A 20,259-nucleotide genomic window follows, 5' to 3' on the forward strand; every position below is an offset into this window, starting at 1 on the left:
TTTTAAACTTTTTGTAGTTACATCTTCAAAGAAATAAGTGTGTGATTACTTACAGCACTAGGAAGCAACAAGACTATCTGAAAACAGATTTTAATTTTCAATTTGTAAGTAAGTTTTATTGTTTCACCTTATAATTATTTCAATTTGAATATAAACATCACTGCCCTCATTCTGGGACAGTGTCTGAGACCATAGCTGGTGTTGCTATTGATTATAAGAGACAAATAACTGGATGGGTGCGTGCTTTTAGGGAAATGTCAGAGGAAAAATGTTAAATTCACCCAACAAATAAAAGTGGTTGTAGCACCTAGACGTTTCTAGCCCTTCCTAAGGTTATTAAAAGGGTGTTTTATGGCCTTTTGGAAATAGACTAATTAGTGCATTGTGTCCGAATGTTAGCCTTCAAAAAGGATCATCACGTCACAGCTGGTACAGTGGGTCCATAGATTCAATGTCAGAGCTCTCTGCAAACTGTCTGCACTTTGCGAAAAAAACAGGTAAGTTTTCTTTAGGAAAATGTGGTGTGTCCATATTGTGTTTTGGGGCATTTCCTGTCGCGGGCACTAGTCCTACCCACACAAGTGAGGTACCATTTTATCGGAAAACTTGGGGGAATGTTGGGTGGAAGGAAATTTGTCGCACCTCTCGGATTCCAGAACTTTCTATCACCGAAATGTGAGGAAAAAGTGTTTTTGTTTTTTGGCCAAATTTTGAGGTTTGCAAAGGACTCTGGGTAACAGAACCTGGTGAGAGCCCCACAAGTCACCCCATCCTGGATTTCCCTAAGTGTCTAGTTTTAAAAAATGTGCAGGTTTGTTAGGTTTCCCTAGGTGCCGGCTGAGCTAGAGGCCAAAATCTACAGCTAGCCTCTTTCCTAAAAAACATGTCAGATTTCAATGTAAAAATGTGATGTGTCCATGGTGCGTTTCCTGTCACGGGCATTAGGCATACCCACACAAGTGAGGTACCATTTGTATCGGGATACTTGAGGGAACACAGAACAGAAGAACAAATGTTATTGTCCCTTGTCTTTCTCTACATGTTTTCCTTCCAAATGTAAGACAATGTGTAAAAAAGACGTCTATTTGAGAAATGCCCTGTAATTCACATGCCAGAATGGGGACCCAGGAATTCAGAGATGTGCAAATAACCACTGCTTCTCAACATCTTATCTTGTGCTCATTTTGGAAATACAAAGTTTCCTTGATACCTATTTTTGACTCTTTAAATGTTACCAAATAAATTGCTGTATACCCAGTATACAGTGAAAACCCATTGCAAGGTGCAGCTCATTTATTGGCTCTGGGTACCTAGGGTTCTTGATGAACCTACAAGCCATAAATATCCCCGCAACCAGAAGAGTCCAGCAGACGTAACTGTATATTGCTTTTAAAAATCCGACATCGCAGGAAAAAGTGACAGAGTAAAATGTGGAGAGAAATGGCTGTTTTTTTTCACCTCAATTTCAATATTTGTTTTTATTTCTGCTGTTATTTTCTGTAGGAAAACCTTGTAGGAACTACACAAATGACCCCTTGCTGAACTCAGAATTTTGTCTACTTTTCAGAAATGTTTAGCTGCCCGGGATCCAGCATTGGTTTCACACCCATTTCTGTCACTAACTGGAAGGAGGAGGGTGAAAGCATAAAAAATAGTAAAAATGGGGTATGTCCCAGTAAAATGGCAAAATTATGTTGAAAAATTGGGTTTTGTGATTCAAGTCTGCCTGTTCCTGAAAGCTGGGAAGATGGTGATTTTAGCACCACAAACCCTTTGTTGATGCCATTTTCAGGGGGAAAAAACACAAGCCTTCTTCTGCAGCCCTTTCTTCCCATTTTTTTATTTTTTATTAAAAAACAAACTTTTCACTGTACTTTGGCTAATTTCTTGGACTCCTCTAGGGGAATCCACAAACTCTGGGTGCCTCTAGAATCCCTAGGATGTTGGAAAAAAAGGACGCAAATTTGGCATGGGTAGCTTATGTGGAGAAAAAGGCATGAGGGCCTAAGTGCCAACTGCCCCAAGTAGCCAAAAAAAAGGCCTGGCCCCTGAGGGGAAAAAGGTCTGGAAGCGAAGAGGTTAATAATAATAACTTTTTTGTCAAATAGCGCTTTAACGTTAGGTGCATAGCTCGGGGGGGGGGGGGGGAAGAGTTTTGGGTTGTTACGGCCTCCTAAAAAATCTATTCTGTAGTAAATAGTTGGGTACCAGGGTTTTCAGTCAAGTGTGATGAAGCGTCTGTCGGGTTTCTCCTGTTTTTTTTTTTACATACCTACACTGAAACCCTCTCTCTCACTAGATTGAAATGTTGAGTTTTAAGTGCCACTAGCGGTCCTCCCACGTGTCACTTATACTGCCCCTTAGACCCCCCTCACGCCCTGCTTGGCTCTTTAACAGGTATCCCCGCGTGAGTGTTGGGGAATCCGAAGCTCACCCCACCTAATCTTATTGACCAAGGTACGCCCCAGTTTATAGTATTCGTGATCCGTTTGTAGGTGCTTTAAATGACCACCTATTTCAGTGGCCAACGTTCAGTTCTCCGAGTGCCCTGCCAGATATAACTCGGTTTATAATGGCACCTGGTGGCTTAAGAAGAGGATGGCTCACGTTGATGCCACACCGCCACCCACCACTGTTGTAAGTGAAACGGGCGTGCCCGCGGGCAGGTCTAGGTTTGTTCACCACGTGGACTCCTTTTTTGACGACAGTTCCAGGCTTTAGGCAGTTTCTGTATTTGCTGAATACATACTTTGTCATGATCAAAATTACACTGGAATTTAACAGTTGTAGAACAGGAAAGAAAATAAACGAAAACTGTAGAAAATGCGTGTCTGTTATTTTACTGCAGAGGTAAGCTGCCAGTAGCATTAATAGATTTTTATTTTTTTCATTTTGCAGCTGAATTGGTTTTTGCCTAATGCCACTCTTCGTTACCTCAGATATGATATTCATTTTTATGAATATTTGAGCTCTTTTCTTGGGTGCAACCGTTCTGAAACTTTTTTTATATTAGGCAACACTCCCTGGATGTTCGGATTTCTATTTTTAAGTCCTCTTTCGGCACGTGGCCAGCAGTGGCACATTGATTCTGCAGTCATCCTGCGTGTTACAAAACCGCCAGGATGAGTCAGTGAGGACAACTCCTGCCACTGATCTCTGCTGCACTGTACCTTATACCAAGAATGGCTGGCTGAGTGCAATTAAATTCGTTAATAATCAGTCTTTTTATTTACATCTCTTGGAAATGGAACAACTTCATGTAGTGAAGCAATGTCTACAAAAAAAACGAGTTATTCATTTTTCTTATTATTGTTTCCTGGGCTGTGTTGTACATTTTCGGTGCTTCACAAATCGTGTTCCAGTCTTTTTTGGCTGCACGTGGTGCAGATTTCCAGTCAAACATGTATATAGGTGTATGAAATAGAAACAATTGACATTAAAAATGTTTGCATATTTCCCGAAACTAGAAAATGCTGCACCTTCAAACTTCATATTCATTACTAGGATATTGGGGGGGTGGGGGGCGAGTCAAATCTTAATAGCTTTCACCAGTCCAGTTTTAAGATACATATTCCTCATTGCTGATTTCCAAGAGCACATGAGTCTGTTTTTCATATAATTCTAAATAAACTGCTAAAAATTATGTGAATGCCTTCATTGGGAAGTACCTGATCATTCTGATGGGGCAGCAGCAGAAGTTGCATGTCTGATCGGAAATACGAGATCTGAAGTTATGTCGCCTCTCTGGTGTCTTTTCCTGGACAGGCGATAGGTGAACCTTCTTTGTGACATTCTGAGGGAAATTTAGAATAATCGGGGGAATCAGGACTAGAATTACTGATTTTCCTTGACAGTTCCTCAGTTCCCAAGGGTCCCTGAAGATTCCACATGCAATAGGTGTTAACTATGTGCCCTGGTCTTTCTGATGCCCTTGGTATTAGTAACTTCGTGAAAGGGGAGATACTTACAGGATACAATGCTTGCGACCGTGGAATGAATGAGTCTCTTAGTGAGCTTTGCTTGAGAGAGCTCCAAGTCATTCATTACAGGAACTGTTTGGTTGTAGATCAGGCTGTAGTCCAGATGTGCTGATGTGACACCTAAAGCTACCATCTCTTCTGAACATCCATTGCAAAATAAATGTAGTCTTTAATGGTGGAAAATAATGCAAATCTTTAAATATTTTTTCAGGATTTTGAAGACTTTGTGCCGAAAGCTGAAACTTCCTGACGCATTTGACTTCCATTACCTGGCCCATATGACCCCAGGGTATGTGGGGGCTGACCTGATGGCACTGTGCCGGGAAGCTGCCATGTGTGCCGTCAACAGGGTGCTCATTAATCTGGAGCAAGAACAATCCAGTATGGTTTCCGCCGCAGATGAAATGGATGAAGGAGTGCAAAATGTCATGCAGACGTCCGGGCGTGCCAGAGAGGAGGCGTGTCAGACCGTGTTCCCTATAAAGGTATGCCGTCATTTCAGAGTGTCTCTTTGTAGTGATGGAAGTACTTACACTTCTGCTCAAAATAAATAATATAAAAAAATAAAAATTAAAAAAAAAGTGTCCAGGGCAGAATCCAGTTCAGTAGAGTTTTTTTTCTAGTAAAGTGAATTGAGATCATGATTGCATTGAGTTTTATCGTACATGTGTGACTAAACAATCCCATGAACTCAACTGCGGTAATGTGTTATATGGTTGAGCGTAAGGGATTCCTAAAGATCTTTTGTCACAAGGGAATAACCCTAACTGGTAATTGCAAATTTGCACTGGTGTCTGGCAACAGAGGGGTAGAAACGCTGAACTCATCTGAAGGAGTTCATCAGGGAGTAGAACAACATCCGGAAACCGGTCTGGTGAATAGACTTCTGGTCGGAGTGGAGGGGAACCAGCAACTTCCTGCCGTGGCCACCCAGCACCATCCACACTCCTGCTGGCCGTCGGGAGTAGGGCCGGGAACAGTGGCAGGCCACTGGGCAGCCCTACTCTGAACACATGAGGCAGGCGCAAGATGTGGGTTGATGAAGGCTAGAAGGTCCCATTTAAGTGTTGTCCAGGGCCAACTCCATGATTACAGGAGGCCACCAACATGTACGTCAGTCAGCACACCAGCTTTCCTCTTGGGGTATGAACGTATCATTACAAGGAACATACCCCTGGTTAGCGGAATACATTTCCATTATTTGCCATGATATTGTAAGGCTTAATTGGAGATCCTTTTAGTCATGAGGTATAAAACTTCAAAAATAATCTAGTGCTGTTAAATGTCCCTCTAAAAGGGAAATGTCGCCTCAGCAGGTATTGTTCGGTTCTGCGTTCTTGGTAGAGAGGTGATGGATTTTTTTTCAGAAAAGGTTAGCTACATGTTTAGCTACGAATTAATTTAAAGCCATGTTTGATCAGAATTGCTAATGCCATCTTTCTGTCCAGGTATGTAATGAATGCTGGTAGCAAGATCAAGACTTACTTCTGGTCATTAGTTACCTTCACTCTCTCTGCTTGTTGAGTAGGAGGGCTTCATAAAAACTGATCCTCAGGTTTTTTTTTTATTTTATTTTTATGTTCCTACTCTATCTACCCATGGGTAGATGTGGTATGAAGAATGTCATGAAAGCATGCTTGCTTTTAGGAAATTGAACTCATATGAGGTATGCACATGATGCAAACTAGGTGTGTTATGTGTGTGAGCTCTGTTGAGGGGCAAACTTGATTTACTAAAGAGACGGCAAGCACAGGGCGGGTAAGGGGTTTACAGGATGTAGGCAAAAAGGTGACCTCAGAATAAGTGGAGGAAGAGATCATAAAACGCAAGAGGGTGCTAACTCTGATTTTGCCTAGATACTTACCCTGCAGTTTCTGAAGCACAATTGCAAACAATAACAAACAGCTCCAAATACCCTGTCATGCCCCCAACCTGTGTATCTGTTCATATACATCGGCCTGCGTGTTCTTCATGATTCACTGCTCCCAGATCTAGTTTTGCAAAATAGATGCATCCACAAATATTATTGGAGCTGTGTTAAAAAAAACAAAAAAAAAAAAAACAGTAAAATTGTGTTGTGCACAGAGTTGACGCGGTTATAGCTCTGGTAGACGTTGTGGTGACCTTCTGCGTTTGACCAGCAGGTTGAACTTCAGAAACTTCTGGAACTGCTGAAGCGACAGATGCCGCTGGATGAAGATCAGCTGCAGACTCTCTGCATCGAAATGAATGATTTTATTGTGGCCCTAGATTCGGTTCAGCCTTCGGCCAAGAGAGAAGGCTTTGCCACGGTCCCGGATGTAACCTGGGCTGATATTGGAGCGCTGGAAGAGATTCGGGAGGAACTTACCATGGCCATTTTAGTAAGTTATTGGGACACACATTAGCTTTTACTGTCTTATTCTTGTATTAGTTATGTTTAATTTTTACTCAGTATTTCAAGACTGGCCGCGTGCACAGATGATCGAAGCAGTCATGTTTGCCAGAAGTTTTGTAGTTCATGGCTACCTAGGCTCTCAGTGGCCTAATGCAATTTAGATAATGTTTTTTTCAGCCCAGTTAAACAGCCACCATCATATCGAGCTGTAGTAAATCCTTTGGCCAGTGCAGAGATTTACCAATATGATTAAATGGCATTTTATTAGAGTTAATGCTGCTCAAACGCCCACAATTTTGTTATTCAGTAATCTGTATTTCTGGCAAGTGAGCTTTATTTAAAAAAAAAATAGAAATTCCTTAAAAATTAACAACAATATAAAAACTAAAACCACTGAAATTCAATAATTATAAGTAACACACCCCATAACTCTTTGACACCCTTTCCCGCCACTCGGGTTAAACTTCAGGGCTTTGCTGAAGGTCCGGCCCTGCAGCAGCAGTGCACGAGTGTGCCAGTTTCCTTCTTAGGATAGCACAGCGCCATTTCAAAGAATTTGCATTATTGCACTGTACTTTTCGTATCCTCACATTGAATATTAAGTCACTGTAAATTAACTTAATAATGAAACTCTTAAGCCTGTCTCGGCTGATCCAGTGAATCTGATACTACAAATGTTGGTCTTCCTCAACACTGCTTTTCTAAATTCACCTCCTTTGTTATTTGTAATCATCGTGGACTTTCCTTCAACAGACGTGCATTTTCGCACTTAGACACTCTACAGGTTGTTACGTAAACTGTGATGCTATTACGGAATGGTAGCGATTTGCTTTGTTACTTACAGAATAATTTAAGATTCCTTACAAGTCGGATATGAACGGTTCCTGCTTCTTGGCCAAGTTCTGGTTTGGTGGTTAGCACATCAACCTTTCCCAGGTAGCGTAATGTGCTGCGTAGACATGCCACTGTTAACAGATATCAGCCTTTCTATGTTTGGTTCAAGTTTGAAAGTGCCAAGTTTAATGATCAGCAAGGCTCTGGTTGTATTTTTGGTCCATGTGCATTATGATTAGTCAGGGTCTGTTTCTACATTGGTCCACGTTTGAAAGAACTGTACTTTTTGGACCAGCTCGGGTCTGTTTCATTATGGATCCACATTTGAAAGCACACTGCTTACTGACCAGCCAGAGTCTGATTGAGTAGTTGGTCTACGTTTGAAAGCACTATGCTTTATTATCAGTCCGAATCTGATTCAGTAGTTGGTCTAAGGTCGAAAGCACATTATAGACGCAGACCCTGTAAGATCCATAAATAAATGGTCCTCGAAAAGTAAAAAGAAGTGCACTGCTTTCTAACCAGATGGGGTCTGCTTCTAGATTTGGTGCAATGTGGAAAGCAGAATTATTTTGCTTCTACACAGCAGACCAGGAGGAATGTCCAGTAGTTCCCGAATCCCTCTGACTACTGGGGGAAGATGTTCCGCTTCAAGTTATCTATACCAACACTGTCGCCTCTCCGATCTTGGGGAGGGTGGATGATGATCTCGCATTAGTTCCACTGACAACACCTAACTTAGAAATTTTTGATCAAGTCACCATGACTACTGACGTGACGGATGGTGCTACCTACAGTGTGACAAAGCAAAAACAACAAGTGATGGACGGAATGCTGAACATTGTCAAACACTCACCCCCAGTCATAGATCTGGGTTTAATCCATCGTTCTTTTGCTCACCATGCCACCCCAGTTTGGACCCAGCCATATGCAAATCAGTCTGCCGAACTGCCAAGCCAGGTCCTCACTGGACCGGAAACAAGCATCCTGGGACCGGTTTCAGGGTTTCACCCCTCATCAGCCAGGCTAGCTTGAATCCAGTGGCATGGGAAGCACGGGACCCACGTCTGGGCATACCCTTCCCACTTAGGGTGACAAAGCAAAAACAACAAGTGATGGACGGAATGCTGAACATTGTCAAACACTCACCCCCAGTCATAGATCTGGGTTTAATCCATCGTTCTTTTGCTCACCATGCCACCCCAGTTTGGACCCAGCCATATGCAAATCAGTCTTGACCCTGTTCCTCATGGGAACAGTCCAGACCGAACTGCCAAGCCAGGTCCTCACTGGACCGGAAACAAGCATCCTGGGACCGGTTTCAGGGTTTCACCCCTCATCAGCCAGGCTAGCTTGAATCCAGTGGCATGGGAAGCACGGGACCCACGTCTGGGCATACCCTTCCCACTTAGGGTGACAAAGCAAAAACAACAAGTGATGGACGGAATGCTGAACATTGTCAAACACTCACCCCCAGTCATAGATCTGGGTTTAATCCATCGTTCTTTTGCTCACCATGCCACCCCAGTTTGGACCCAGCCATATGCAAATCAGTCTTGACCCTGTTCCTCATGGGAACAGTCCAGACCGAACTGCCAAGCCAGGTCCTCACTGGACCGGAAACAAGCATCCTGGGACCGGTTTCAGGGTTTCACCCCTCATCAGCCAGGCTAGCTTGAATCCAGTGGCATGGGAAGCACGGGACCCACGTCTGGGCATACCCTTCCCACTTAGGGTGACAAAGCAAAAACAACAAGTGATGGACGGAATGCTGAACATTGTCAAACACTCACCCCCAGTCATAGATCTGGGTTTAATCCATCGTTCTTTTGCTCACCATGCCACTGGATTCAAGCTAGCCTGGCTGATGAGGGGTGAAACCCCGAAACCGGTCCCAGGATGCTTGTTTCCAGTCCAGGGAAGACCTGGCCTAGCAGTTCGGGCTTGACTGTTCCCATGGGGAACAGGGTCAAGACTGATTTGCATATGGCTGGGTCCAAACTGGAATGGCATGGGCAGCAAAAAAACGATGGATTTAGGCCCAGATCACTGTACTGGGGGTGAATGTTTGACAATGTTCAGCATTCCGTCCATCACTTGTTGTTTTTGCTTTGTCGCCCTAAGTGGGAAGGGTATGCCCAGACGTGGGTCCCGTGCTTCCCATGCCACTGGATTCAAGCTAGCCTGGCTGATGAGGGGTGAAACCCCGAAACCGGTCCCAGGATGCTTGTTTCCAGTCCAGGGAAGACCTGGCCTAGCAGTTCGGGCTTGACTGTTCCCATGGGGAACAGGGTCAAGACTGATTTGCATATGGCTGGGTCCAAACTGGAATGGCATGGGCAGCAAAAAAACGATGGATTTAGGCCCAGATCACTGTACTGGGGGTGAATGTTTGACAATGTTCAGCATTCCGTTCATCACTTGTTGTTTTTGCTTTGTCGCCCTAAGTGGGAAGGGTATGCCCAGACGTGGGTCCCGTGCTTCCCATGCCACTGGATTCAAGCTAGCCTGGCTGATGAGGGGTGAAACCCCGAAACCGGTCCCAGGATGCTTGTTTCCAGTCCAGGGAAGACCTGGCCTAGCAGTTCGGGCTTGACTGTTCCCATGGGGAACAGGGTCAAGACTGATTTGCATATGGCTGGGTCCAAACTGGAATGGCATGGGCAGCAAAAAAACGATGGATTTAGGCCCAGATCACTGTACTGGGGGTGAATGTTTGACAATGTTCAGCATTCCGTCCATCACTTGTTGTTTTTGCTTTGTCGCCCTAAGTGGGAAGGGTATGCCCAGACGTGGGTCCCGTGCTTCCCATGCCACTGGATTCAAGCTAGCCTGGCTGATGAGGGGTGAAACCCCGAAACCGGTCCCAGGATGCTTGTTTCCAGTCCAGGGAAGACCTGGCCTAGCAGTTCGGGCTTGACTGTTCCCATGGGGAACAGGGTCAAGACTGATTTGCATATGGCTGGGTCCAAACTGGAATGGCATGGGCAGCAAAAAAACGATGGATTTAGGCCCAGATCACTGTACTGGGGGTGAATGTTTGACAATGTTCAGCATTCCGTCCATCACTTGTTGTTTTTGCTTTGTCGCCCTAAGTGGGAAGGGTATGCCCAGACGTGGGTCCCGTGCTTCCCATGCCACTGGATTCAAGCTAGCCTGGCTGATGAGGGGTGAAACCCCGAAACCGGTCCCAGGATGCTTGTTTCCAGTCCAGGGAAGACCTGGCCTAGCAGTTCGGGCTTGACTGTTCCCATGGGGAACAGGGTCAAGACTGATTTGCATATGGCTGGGTCCAAACTGGAATGGCATGGGCAGCAAAAAAACGATGGATTTAGGCCCAGATCAGTGTACTGGGGGTGAATGTTTGACAATGTTCAGCATTCCGTCCATCACTTGTTGTTTTTGCTACCTACAGTGTACCACCGCGAGAAACACCACCTCCTCCATTGAATACGGCGAAACCTTTTGCACGAACTGCCTCTGGTTACTTTGCCAACACCAATGATGGTATTTCGGACTCGTTTGCCTCTTCGACTTCTGACCTATCAGGTCCACGTAAGCTGATGTGTTGGCTTAAGGATATGTATTTTGTTTTTCCATGGAACTATTTGTGGCTCTTGTTGACTATGCTAGCATTTTTTCTTTGGTTAGGGTTTGTCATTACCTTTTTTCTGTTGATACGTTGTCATTTTCTTCCTGAGAGATCAGCGGTTGAACAGGTGGAGGAGGTGTTGAAGCCACATTTTTCATCACATAGGGTTCGAAGAGACTTGTCCTTTGTGAACATTTCTGCAGTGCCGATTCCGGATGGGATTGTGTGGGATAAAGTAATGTTTGATAGATATGGTAGTTGATTCAGTTTTGAAGACACAATGCTTCTGTATGCTACGGTCTGTTTCTGTACGCTACGGTCTGTTTCTGTACGTGGTCCAAGCCAGAAACACTGTGCTTTCTCGTTTTGCATGTACAGTCGCAGCACACTATCAGACGCTTTTACACAAGAAATACGGTTTAATGTTCTGATGACCAAACAGTCTTCCAATACACCATGGACAAAGTTATAAAGATTATAAGGGATAGCAGAGTAGGGGATGATACTTTCGGCATTACCATTTGCCTGCAGTATTCCAGTCCCTATAGAACGGACATTGGCTCCCAGCAAATTTATAGTAAGCACCTTTGACCTGTGACGTTGCAGTCTTTTGTAAATATGATATTGATGTTACCCTTTACACCTATTTGTGCCAGCTGTACTTTTGTTATTCAAACCAGTGTCTTACACACTGTATAAGCTATTTTTGCTACTAAACTTTGATCTTTTCTTTTTTTTCTCCAAGGCTCCTGTTCGCAACCCAGAGCAGTTTAAAGCTCTTGGCCTTGCTGCTCCCGCAGGAGTCCTGCTTGCTGGACCTCCTGGTTGTGGCAAAACATTGCTGGCAAAGGTAAAATTCTTGCATGATTTTGAGAAAAGACTTAAATTTGTGATCTAAAGGGGGAATAGATAATATACTAGCTGTGAAGCACATTTTTCTAATTGAGGGGCAATATAAACTTTTGGGAATTCTGAGAATGGTGGGTATGCCAAACATCTTGTGACAGAAAGGATTCCAATCTTCAGGTTATGCTCTATTTGGGTCCATGCAGACTTATATTATGTATCCTGATTGGTTGGATAGTTCAGGCATATGAAATCAATACTGATTGGTGAGATGTTGAAGACTGGTAGAACACCCAGTGATTGGGTGAATATCCAGTGTAGGAAGTTGGCTCTGTATGTGCTATTTCAAAGTAAGGAATAGCATGCACAGAGTCCAAGGGTTCCCCTTAGAGGTAAAATAGTGGTAAAACTAGATAATACTAATGCTCTATTTTGTGGTAGTGTGGTCGAGCAGTAGGCTTATCCAAGGAGTAGTGTTAAGCATTTGTTGTACATACACATAGACAATAAATGAGGTACACACACTCAGAGACAAATCCAGCCAATAGGTTTTGTTATAGAAAAATATATTTTCTTAGTTTATTTTAAGAACCACAGGTTCAAATTTAACATGTAATATCTTGTTTGAAAGGTATTGCAGGTAAGTACATTAGGAACTTTGACTCATTTCAATTGCATGTATACTTTTCAAGTTATTCACAAATAGCTATTTCAAAAGTGGACACAGTGCAATTTTCACAGTTCCTGGGGGAGGTAAGTTTTTGTTAGTTTTACCAGGTAAGTAAGACACTTACAGGGTTCAGTTCTTGGTCCAAGGTAGCCCACCGTTGGGGGTTCAGAGCAACCCCAAAGTTACCACACCAGCAGCCCAGGGCCGGTCAGGTGCAGAGTTCAAAGTGGTGCCCAAAACGCATAGGCTTCAATGGAGAGAAGGGGGTGCCCCGGTTCCGGTCTGCTTGCAGGTAAGTACCCGCGTCTTCGGAGGGCAGACCAGGGGGGTTTTGTAGGGCACCGGGGGGGACACAAGCCCACACAGAAATTTCACCCTCAGCGGCGCGGGGGCGGCCGGGTGCAGTGTTAGAACAAGCGTCGGGTTCGCAATGTAAGTCAATGACAGATCAAGGGATCTCTTCAGCGCTGCAGGCAGGCAAGGGGGGGCTTCCTCGGGGAAACCTCCACTTGGGCAAGGGAGAGGGACTCCTGGGGGTCACTTCTGCAGTGAAAGTCCGGTCCTTCAGGTCCTGGGGGCTGCGGGTGCAGGGTCTTTTCCAGGCGTCGGGACTTAGGTTTCAGAGAGTCGCGGTCAGGGGAAGCCTCGGGATTCCCTCTGCAGGCGGCGCTGTGGGGGATCAGGGGGGACAGGTTTTGGTACTCGCAGTCGTAGAGTAGTCCGGGGGTCCTCCCTGAGGTGTTGGTTCTCCACCAGCCGAGTCGGGGTCGCCGGGTGCAGTGTTGCAAGTCTCACGCTTCTTGCGGGGAGTTGCAGGGTTCTTTAAAGCTGCTTCTTGAAACAAAGTTGCAGTCTTTTTGGAGCAGGTCCGCTGTCCTCGGGAGTTTCTTGTCGTCGTCGAAGCAGGGCAGTCCTCAGAGGATGCAGAGGTCGCTGGTCCCTTTGGAAGGCGTCGCTGGAGCAGAGTTCTTTGGAAGGCAGGAGACAGGCCGGTGAGTTTCTGGAGCCAAGGCAGTTGTTGTCTTCTGGTCTTCCTCTGCAGGGGTTTTCAGCTAGGCAGTCCTTCTTGTTGTTGCAGGAATCTAATTTTCTAGGGTTCAGGGTAGCCCTTAAATACTAAATTTAAGGGCGTGTTTAGGTCTGGGGGGTTAGTAGCCAATGGCTACTAGCCCTGAGGGTGGGTACACCCTCTTTGTGCCTCCTCCCAAGGGGAGGGGGTCACAATCCTAACCCTATTGGGGGAATCCTCCATCTGCAAGATGGAGGATTTCTAAAAGTTAGTCACCTCAGCTCAGGACACCTTAGGGGCTGTCCTGACTGGCCAGTGACTCCTCCTTGTTGCTTTCTTTGTTCCCTCCAGCCTTGCCGCCAAAAGTGGGGGCCGTGGCCGGAGGGGGCGGGCAACTCCACTAAGCTGGAGTGCCCTGCTGGGACAAAGGGGTGAGCCTTTGAGGCTCACCGCCAGGTGTTACAGCTCCTGCCTGGGGGAGGTGTTAGCATCTCCACCCAGTGCAGGCTTTGTTACTGGCCTCAGAGTGACAAAGGCACTCTCCCCATGGGGCCAGCAACATGTCTCTAGTGTGGCAGGCTGCTGGAACTAGTCAGCCTACACAGACAGTCGGTTAAGTTTCAGGGGGCACCTCTAAGGTGCCCTCTGGGGTGTATTTTGCAATAAAATGTACACTGGCATCAGTGTGCATTTATTGTGCTGAGAAGTTTGATACCAAACTTCCCAGTTTTCAGTGTAGCCATTATGGTGCTGTGGAGTTCGTGTTTGACAAATCTAGACCATATACTCTTATGGCTACCCTGCACTTACAATGTCTAAGGTTTTGTTTAGACACTGTAGGGGTACCATGCTCATGCACTGGTACCCTCACCTATGGTATAGTGCACCCTGCCTTAGGGCTGTAAGGCCTGCTAGAGGTGTGACTGACCTATACTTGCATAGGCAGTGAGAGGCTGGCATGGCACCCTGAGGGGAGTGCCATGTCGACTTACTCGTTTTGTTCTCACTAGCACACACAAGCTGGCAAGCAGTGTGTCTGTGCTGAGTGAGAGGTCTCCAGGGTGGCATAAGACATGCTGCAGCCCTTAGAGACCTTCCTTGGCATCAGGGCCCTTGGTACTAGAAGTACCAGTTACAAGGGACTTATCTGCATGCCAGGGTCTGCCAATTGTGGATACAAAAGTACAGGTTAGGGAAAGAACACTGGTGCTGGGGCCTGGTTAGCAGGCCTCAGCACACTTTCAATTGTAAACATAGCATCAGCAAAGGCAAAAAGTCAGGGGGCAACCATGCCAAGGAGGCATTTCCTTACATCCAGCCTTTAAAAAATTACCATTAACTGAAAGCTGCTGCAGACCGGTGTAATGTCCGCTGATTGATTGAATGCCATACTTGCAGAATGGCCATTACCTGGCTGAATGTTACTGACCTGTGTAGCTCATGGAAAGCTATAGATTTGTTAAATGCTTACTGAGGGTGCTTCTAGCCATGCATATGGTGAACCTGCATATTTCTATACTACTGTCTATGTAGAAGGAGACAGACGTACACCAGTACAGTATGTGCATGCTTAAGTGGTGTATGCCTTTAGAATAATTCTTATTGAAAGGGTGTTTATCTGGATGAAACCTTCTCCAAAGATAAAGGACTGAACGCCATTCTTCCTATTAGACAAGTGCAGGTCTGTAGGGCATCTCCTGATTAGAAAAGTGCATCCCTGAACATGGTCCTTTCATTAGAGAATTGCTGGCCTATAGACCACCTTTTACTCCTAGTGCTCCTCTGTCAAGCATTTCTGGTTAAAATGATGCATGGATATACACAGATACATTCTTGATCAGATCTGGTGGGAAATAAAGCGGTTGAACAGTCCCTCGTCATTGGAATGTTGAAGCCAGTTCTTCAGTGTTAGTAGCCATTTTTGACATAGTCTGATGCTGACCTGTAGAGTGAAATCCTAAATGAGGCATACGTAACTGAAGAGATAATAAAGTGTTTAACATGATTTCGAAAATAATATGCAATTGTACTATAACTATAATAGAGTTTTTATTGTTGGATGGGTGCAGGTCTGTGGATTATCCTGTGTTTAGAAAGATGAAGATCTGCATTACCGTCTCCGACAAGAATGCAGGTCTTATGTCAAGGACTCCTGTTTCAAGGATCGTTAGTATAATTGTTTGAAACATGGGAGTGAGGCAGACCTGTAGACATACAGTTGAATGTGTAAAGTTAAAAAACATATAGATTTTTATTGGCTTGAGGCAGCTGTAAAATGCCTTGATTCGAAGAATTCAGACCCGTCCATGATTTCATAAACGAGTAATCGAGAGATAAATAGCATTTGTGGGCTTTGGCTAAAATGGCCCTTTTCAGTCTTCCTGACTACATGAACAAACCGTTCTCCGACCTGGTATATGATAGTTTGGACATTACCAAACAGTTTCTGAAGTGCATCTTCCGGGAAGATTACTTAGTCCATCGCAAAGGTGATTACACCAACTGGATGCACTCCACTGGCTTTTCAGGAGATGCTGAGCAGCTCTTCAGGTGGAGGGTAGATTCCTACCTGGATAGCTGGTGACTTAGGACTCCCAAGTGAGGCAGCTCACTAGCAGAATCATCTTTTCCCAGACATTTATAGGGAGTCAAGCATAACAGAATCAGCAGCTTTCCCACATGGTCCAGAGCCCTCAACAGCTCTATAGTGCTTTTCGAAGCCAGGGTGGACAAAGGGCCACCAACAACACAAGCAGTATCTCCATTCTCCACAACCTTTGCTGAATCTTCTGTGTCAAAACCCCTTTGACATCTTCGCCAACAGCATCCAGTAGGAGAGGGCAGATCTACCCATTCACCGCCAATTGGAGATCCTCAAAACAGATAGCTGGGTGCTTTATTTTATCCACAATAAACTCGCTCTCCCCTTCTGTCCTTCCCAGTAGACTGTGTTCCTTCCTTCAGGGAGTGGTACACAATACTTGCTTTGCTCTTGTAAGGAGATCTCCATGCCCTGTTGAATATAGGAGGAATAGAGGTGATACCCCTGGAGTTGAGATGCACAAGCTTTTACTCCTGTTGCGTTTTGGTTCACTAGAAGGTCAGAAGCTCTCTGGCCTGTCCTGGCCAAATGACTCTTAATCCTCTTCATTTGAAACTCAGGTGCAAAATACTGGCATTTGACAGGACAAGTTCTGGTGGCCCTCAGTGGGGTCATTGGTTGGTTTCCCTGGGTCTTGAGCATGCCAATTTCCATCTGTCAAACTTCACTGGTCACAGATGTTACCTTCGATTCAATGTGTGGTTCCAACACTACTAATTTGTGGTTCTACCATTTGGTCGCTCAGTGAGTTTTCACAGAAGTGTTGGCCATAGTGGCATCTTTTTGGTCAGTGCCCAGAAGTCTCACCTTGCCCCCAAGTGGTGGATAACCTTCGATTGTGCAATGGAGGACACAGCCTCAAGAAGGCTTTTCTTCCTCGTCAGAGGATTTTAGATTTTCAAGATATGATTCTTATGTTCTGAGTCAAACTCCAATTCCAGAACTGCAAATTCCCTGCCTGCAGAACCTGATGGCCTTGTACATCCTGTTGGGACTTTACACCAGATAACGCATGAAGGTCCTTCAGTGGAGCATTAGATGGCATTGGCACAAGGGCTTCTTAGCTCAGGTACATATTTTTTTTTCTGTTGTCCTGAACCTTTACTGGTGGATATGCTCCTCCAAGTCATGGTAGATCGTCCTTTCAGCCCACTGCAGACTGTCTCCCGTTATTGGACTCTCATTGATGGGAAGGGGCACTCATCTGGGTGATCTGATAGTGCAAGCATGTCATCATTTGAACCATGCACAGTTGCTCAGCTTTTTCCTTGGTTTGAAAACTGTATGGTTGGTGCAAATAAGTTCAACCAGTAGGGTCGGTGAGTTCTGGGGCATTTCGATCTGGCCATCTTTCACTCTTTTCTATCCAAGATGTTTTTTCACCTGTCCTCACTTCTTACCTAAAGTCGTATCATCCTTCCACATGGGCCAGTCCATTACTCTTCCATTCTTCTTTCCTCCTCCTTATCCTACCAAGAAAGAGGAGAGATTATATAGACTGGACCTACAGGCATGCTGTATCATACTACATGAACAACACCAGACACAGTAGACAATCAGCTCTTTGTGGGCTTTGCTGCAGCCAAGAAAGTCAAGCCAATCATCTAATATACAATTTCACATTGGGCGAACTTGTGCATAAAGACATGTTAAGCTTTCGGCTTCAGCCGCTGTCTGGCATTCCACACATCCCACTAGGGCCTTGTAAGCCTCTACAGCTGTCACCAGGGGCATCCCAGTGGCTGAGACTTGCCAGGCAGTCAATTAATCTCTATTGAACACCTTTGCAAAACATTTCTGCCTCATGGTTCAAGCAAACACCAAAGGTTACTTTGCTAGTGCCATGTTGAATGACATCCTTGGTTAACCGGCACTACTCCCATCTGGTTTTGCTTTGGGTCTCATGCATCAGATGAGAAATCTTAGGGGAGATGTATAGCTCAGACGAAAATGTTACTTATGTTCGATAACATTATCATTGGTCAGTAATGTATCTTTCTGCAGATTCCTAATTTTCTTTTCCTCTTCCCTTGATGATTTAGTGCTTGTGATAATAAAATCATAAGGTATGCAAATGCGCTTCTGACATTTTCAGGCTCTCAGAAAAAAAAACTATTGGTTCCTCTTTGCCTGCCTCAAAAGGGTCGGGAGAAAATAGAGGGAATTGACACTAGTGAAGTAATCGGTGCACTATATAGTCTTATGTTATTATGTCTGGGGTGGATTGGGCTATGGCTGGAAATTAGTGGTGCCACCTCATGGTGCTGAAAAGCTGTTGCTGGCAATTTTTCCAGATTCAGTCTGACACCTAGATGATATTCATAAAGTGAATCCACCAGAAATATAATTATAATTACTTTCTTAACAATTGTCCTCCTCTATGGCCTTTGGGGGAGAGCGGTGTGTTAGATGAAAAAACTCTTTAAATACTTTTAAGATGGCACAACTGTTTTCTTGGGGGACTAGAGAAAGTATTTGTCTAGTAGCACACTTAGTGTTTTCACCAAATGTACAGCATTTATTAGTGAAACTAAAGCAAAGAGTCAATATGAAGCAATTTGGATGTCCTATTCACACAATTCATAAATAAATTAATGTTGAAGAGTAATGCTTAAGTTAATCATTGATAGTCGCTTGAAGAGCATCTGTTGGCGTTAGGGTTGGAAGTAGAACAGCCTCTCTTGGAGAGTCGTCTATCAATGGAGCATCTCTAATAGGGCGTTTGATAGGCCTCTCCTGTGTTGTGACCTAGTACGATCATATTTCTTGATGAATATTTATTTTAGAATTATTTTCATTTTGCAGATAAATTGATTCCTGTCAGTTTGTTGTAATTCATAAATATTTAATGATGTCTTTCTGCTACCTTTCTTATTTTGCAGGCTGTTGCAAATGAATCTGGGCTGAATTTTATCTCTGTGAAAGGTCCAGAATTATTAAATATGGTAAGTTATGTGATGGAGAGATCCCATTAAGCCATGCGCATGTTTTTGCTTTTCAGTAGCTGTTCATTAAAAATGCATACTGCTTTTTTTTCTTGAACCTGGAATTTATTTTTGATGGACAAATTCAACCTCATTTAATGCCCCCCCCCATGTCACTGAAAGTTTCCATTTATGACAATGGCATGTTTGCAGATGACATGAGCAGAACTTCATACTTGGCACTCACATCTAAGCAATGAAGCACCATCATGTAATATTTGCACAGCATCTAGAAATGGAAAATCCCAAATCTTCACAAAATTGAATAGTTAAAACATTTAATTATTTTTAGTGTGCTGTGGGTATTTGAATAAGAATGGTTCATAAAGTAATGTCTTGATCTGTTTTGAATGATAGAATCATTTTAATAGAATACTTTTAACAATGTATTTATTTGTTCAAAGTTTTATATGACACCACAAGCTGCCAATAACAGCAAATAGGTATTTGGAACTTAAGAAGAGGAACATCCACAGGCAAGAAACAGGCCAGAGAAGGGCTAGGAAGTGATGAAGATGTATTTGAAATAGCCTGACAAGAGAATTAATTGAAATAAGTCATAATGGGTTATACCTGTTGAATCCACCACAATTTAAATTGGCAGTTGGTGTGAGAGGTAGGATGTACAGAATTTCTAACCCACTAAAAACTACTACTCAAAAAATCTAGACCAGGCATCAGCACATGGATTCGTCAGGATTCGACCAGTGCCATTTTTTCAAATTAACCATTGTCTAAAGGAGTTTCTTTTTTATTAATTGTATGTAAATGTATCTAACATGCTAAAATTTCAGAATATTAATTTATCTGGCCCTCCTGGACCTGTGCTGCTCACACATGATGCAGACACTAAGTGAAATAAAACAGTCCCCATCCAGTTAAAGTATGTGCCAGAGTAATAATAGTATAATCTGTTGCTCAGATACCCAAGGGTTTAGCCTCCAATAGATTTTGATTATATCAACGTTTTCAAAAACGAATCTGTTTAATTTGAGTACCAGTAAAAATCTTTCTAAGCACCTGTAAATCTTTGTCTATTTATGTACTGCAGGTGCAATACATTTGTCTCTAGGCAATAGAAGCCCTAAAATATAATAAAAGTACTTATCATGAATAATGAACAGCAAAAACAGATGGGTCAAAACATATTAACGTCAGCAAGTAAGACCTTTGGCTAACATTGAACATATTCTCAGTTTATTTTCTAAATGGCACTAACAAATTCTTTTCATCCCCATCTAAAAGCAAAAAGTTCAAAATCTCTGGGTCTGTGTAGTAACATCAAATTAGCTCTGTTGTGACAGACTACATGGCATGATTTTGTTCTAAATGGGGTGTCTTGGCCATTTTTAGCAGAAGCACACC

The 20,259-nt window shown here is 43.9% G+C and overlaps 1 protein-coding gene across 1 annotated transcript in view; it reads left to right on the forward strand.

Moving 5' to 3' along the window:
- NVL (nuclear VCP like) overlaps nt 1–20,259 on the forward strand; it is a 359,132-nt gene that overhangs the window by 146,034 nt on the left and 192,839 nt on the right. The window contains exons 13-16 of the mRNA XM_069233825.1: nt 4,192–4,465; nt 6,125–6,343; nt 11,529–11,633; nt 18,793–18,855. Coding sequence (XP_069089926.1) covers nt 4,192–4,465; nt 6,125–6,343; nt 11,529–11,633; nt 18,793–18,855 — 661 coding nt within the window. The remainder of the gene's footprint in view (nt 1–4,191; nt 4,466–6,124; nt 6,344–11,528; nt 11,634–18,792; nt 18,856–20,259) is intronic.

Source organism: Pleurodeles waltl, chromosome 5, assembly GCF_031143425.1.
Source record: "Pleurodeles waltl isolate 20211129_DDA chromosome 5, aPleWal1.hap1.20221129, whole genome shotgun sequence".
Lineage (NCBI taxonomy): Eukaryota > Metazoa > Chordata > Amphibia > Caudata > Salamandridae > Pleurodeles > Pleurodeles waltl.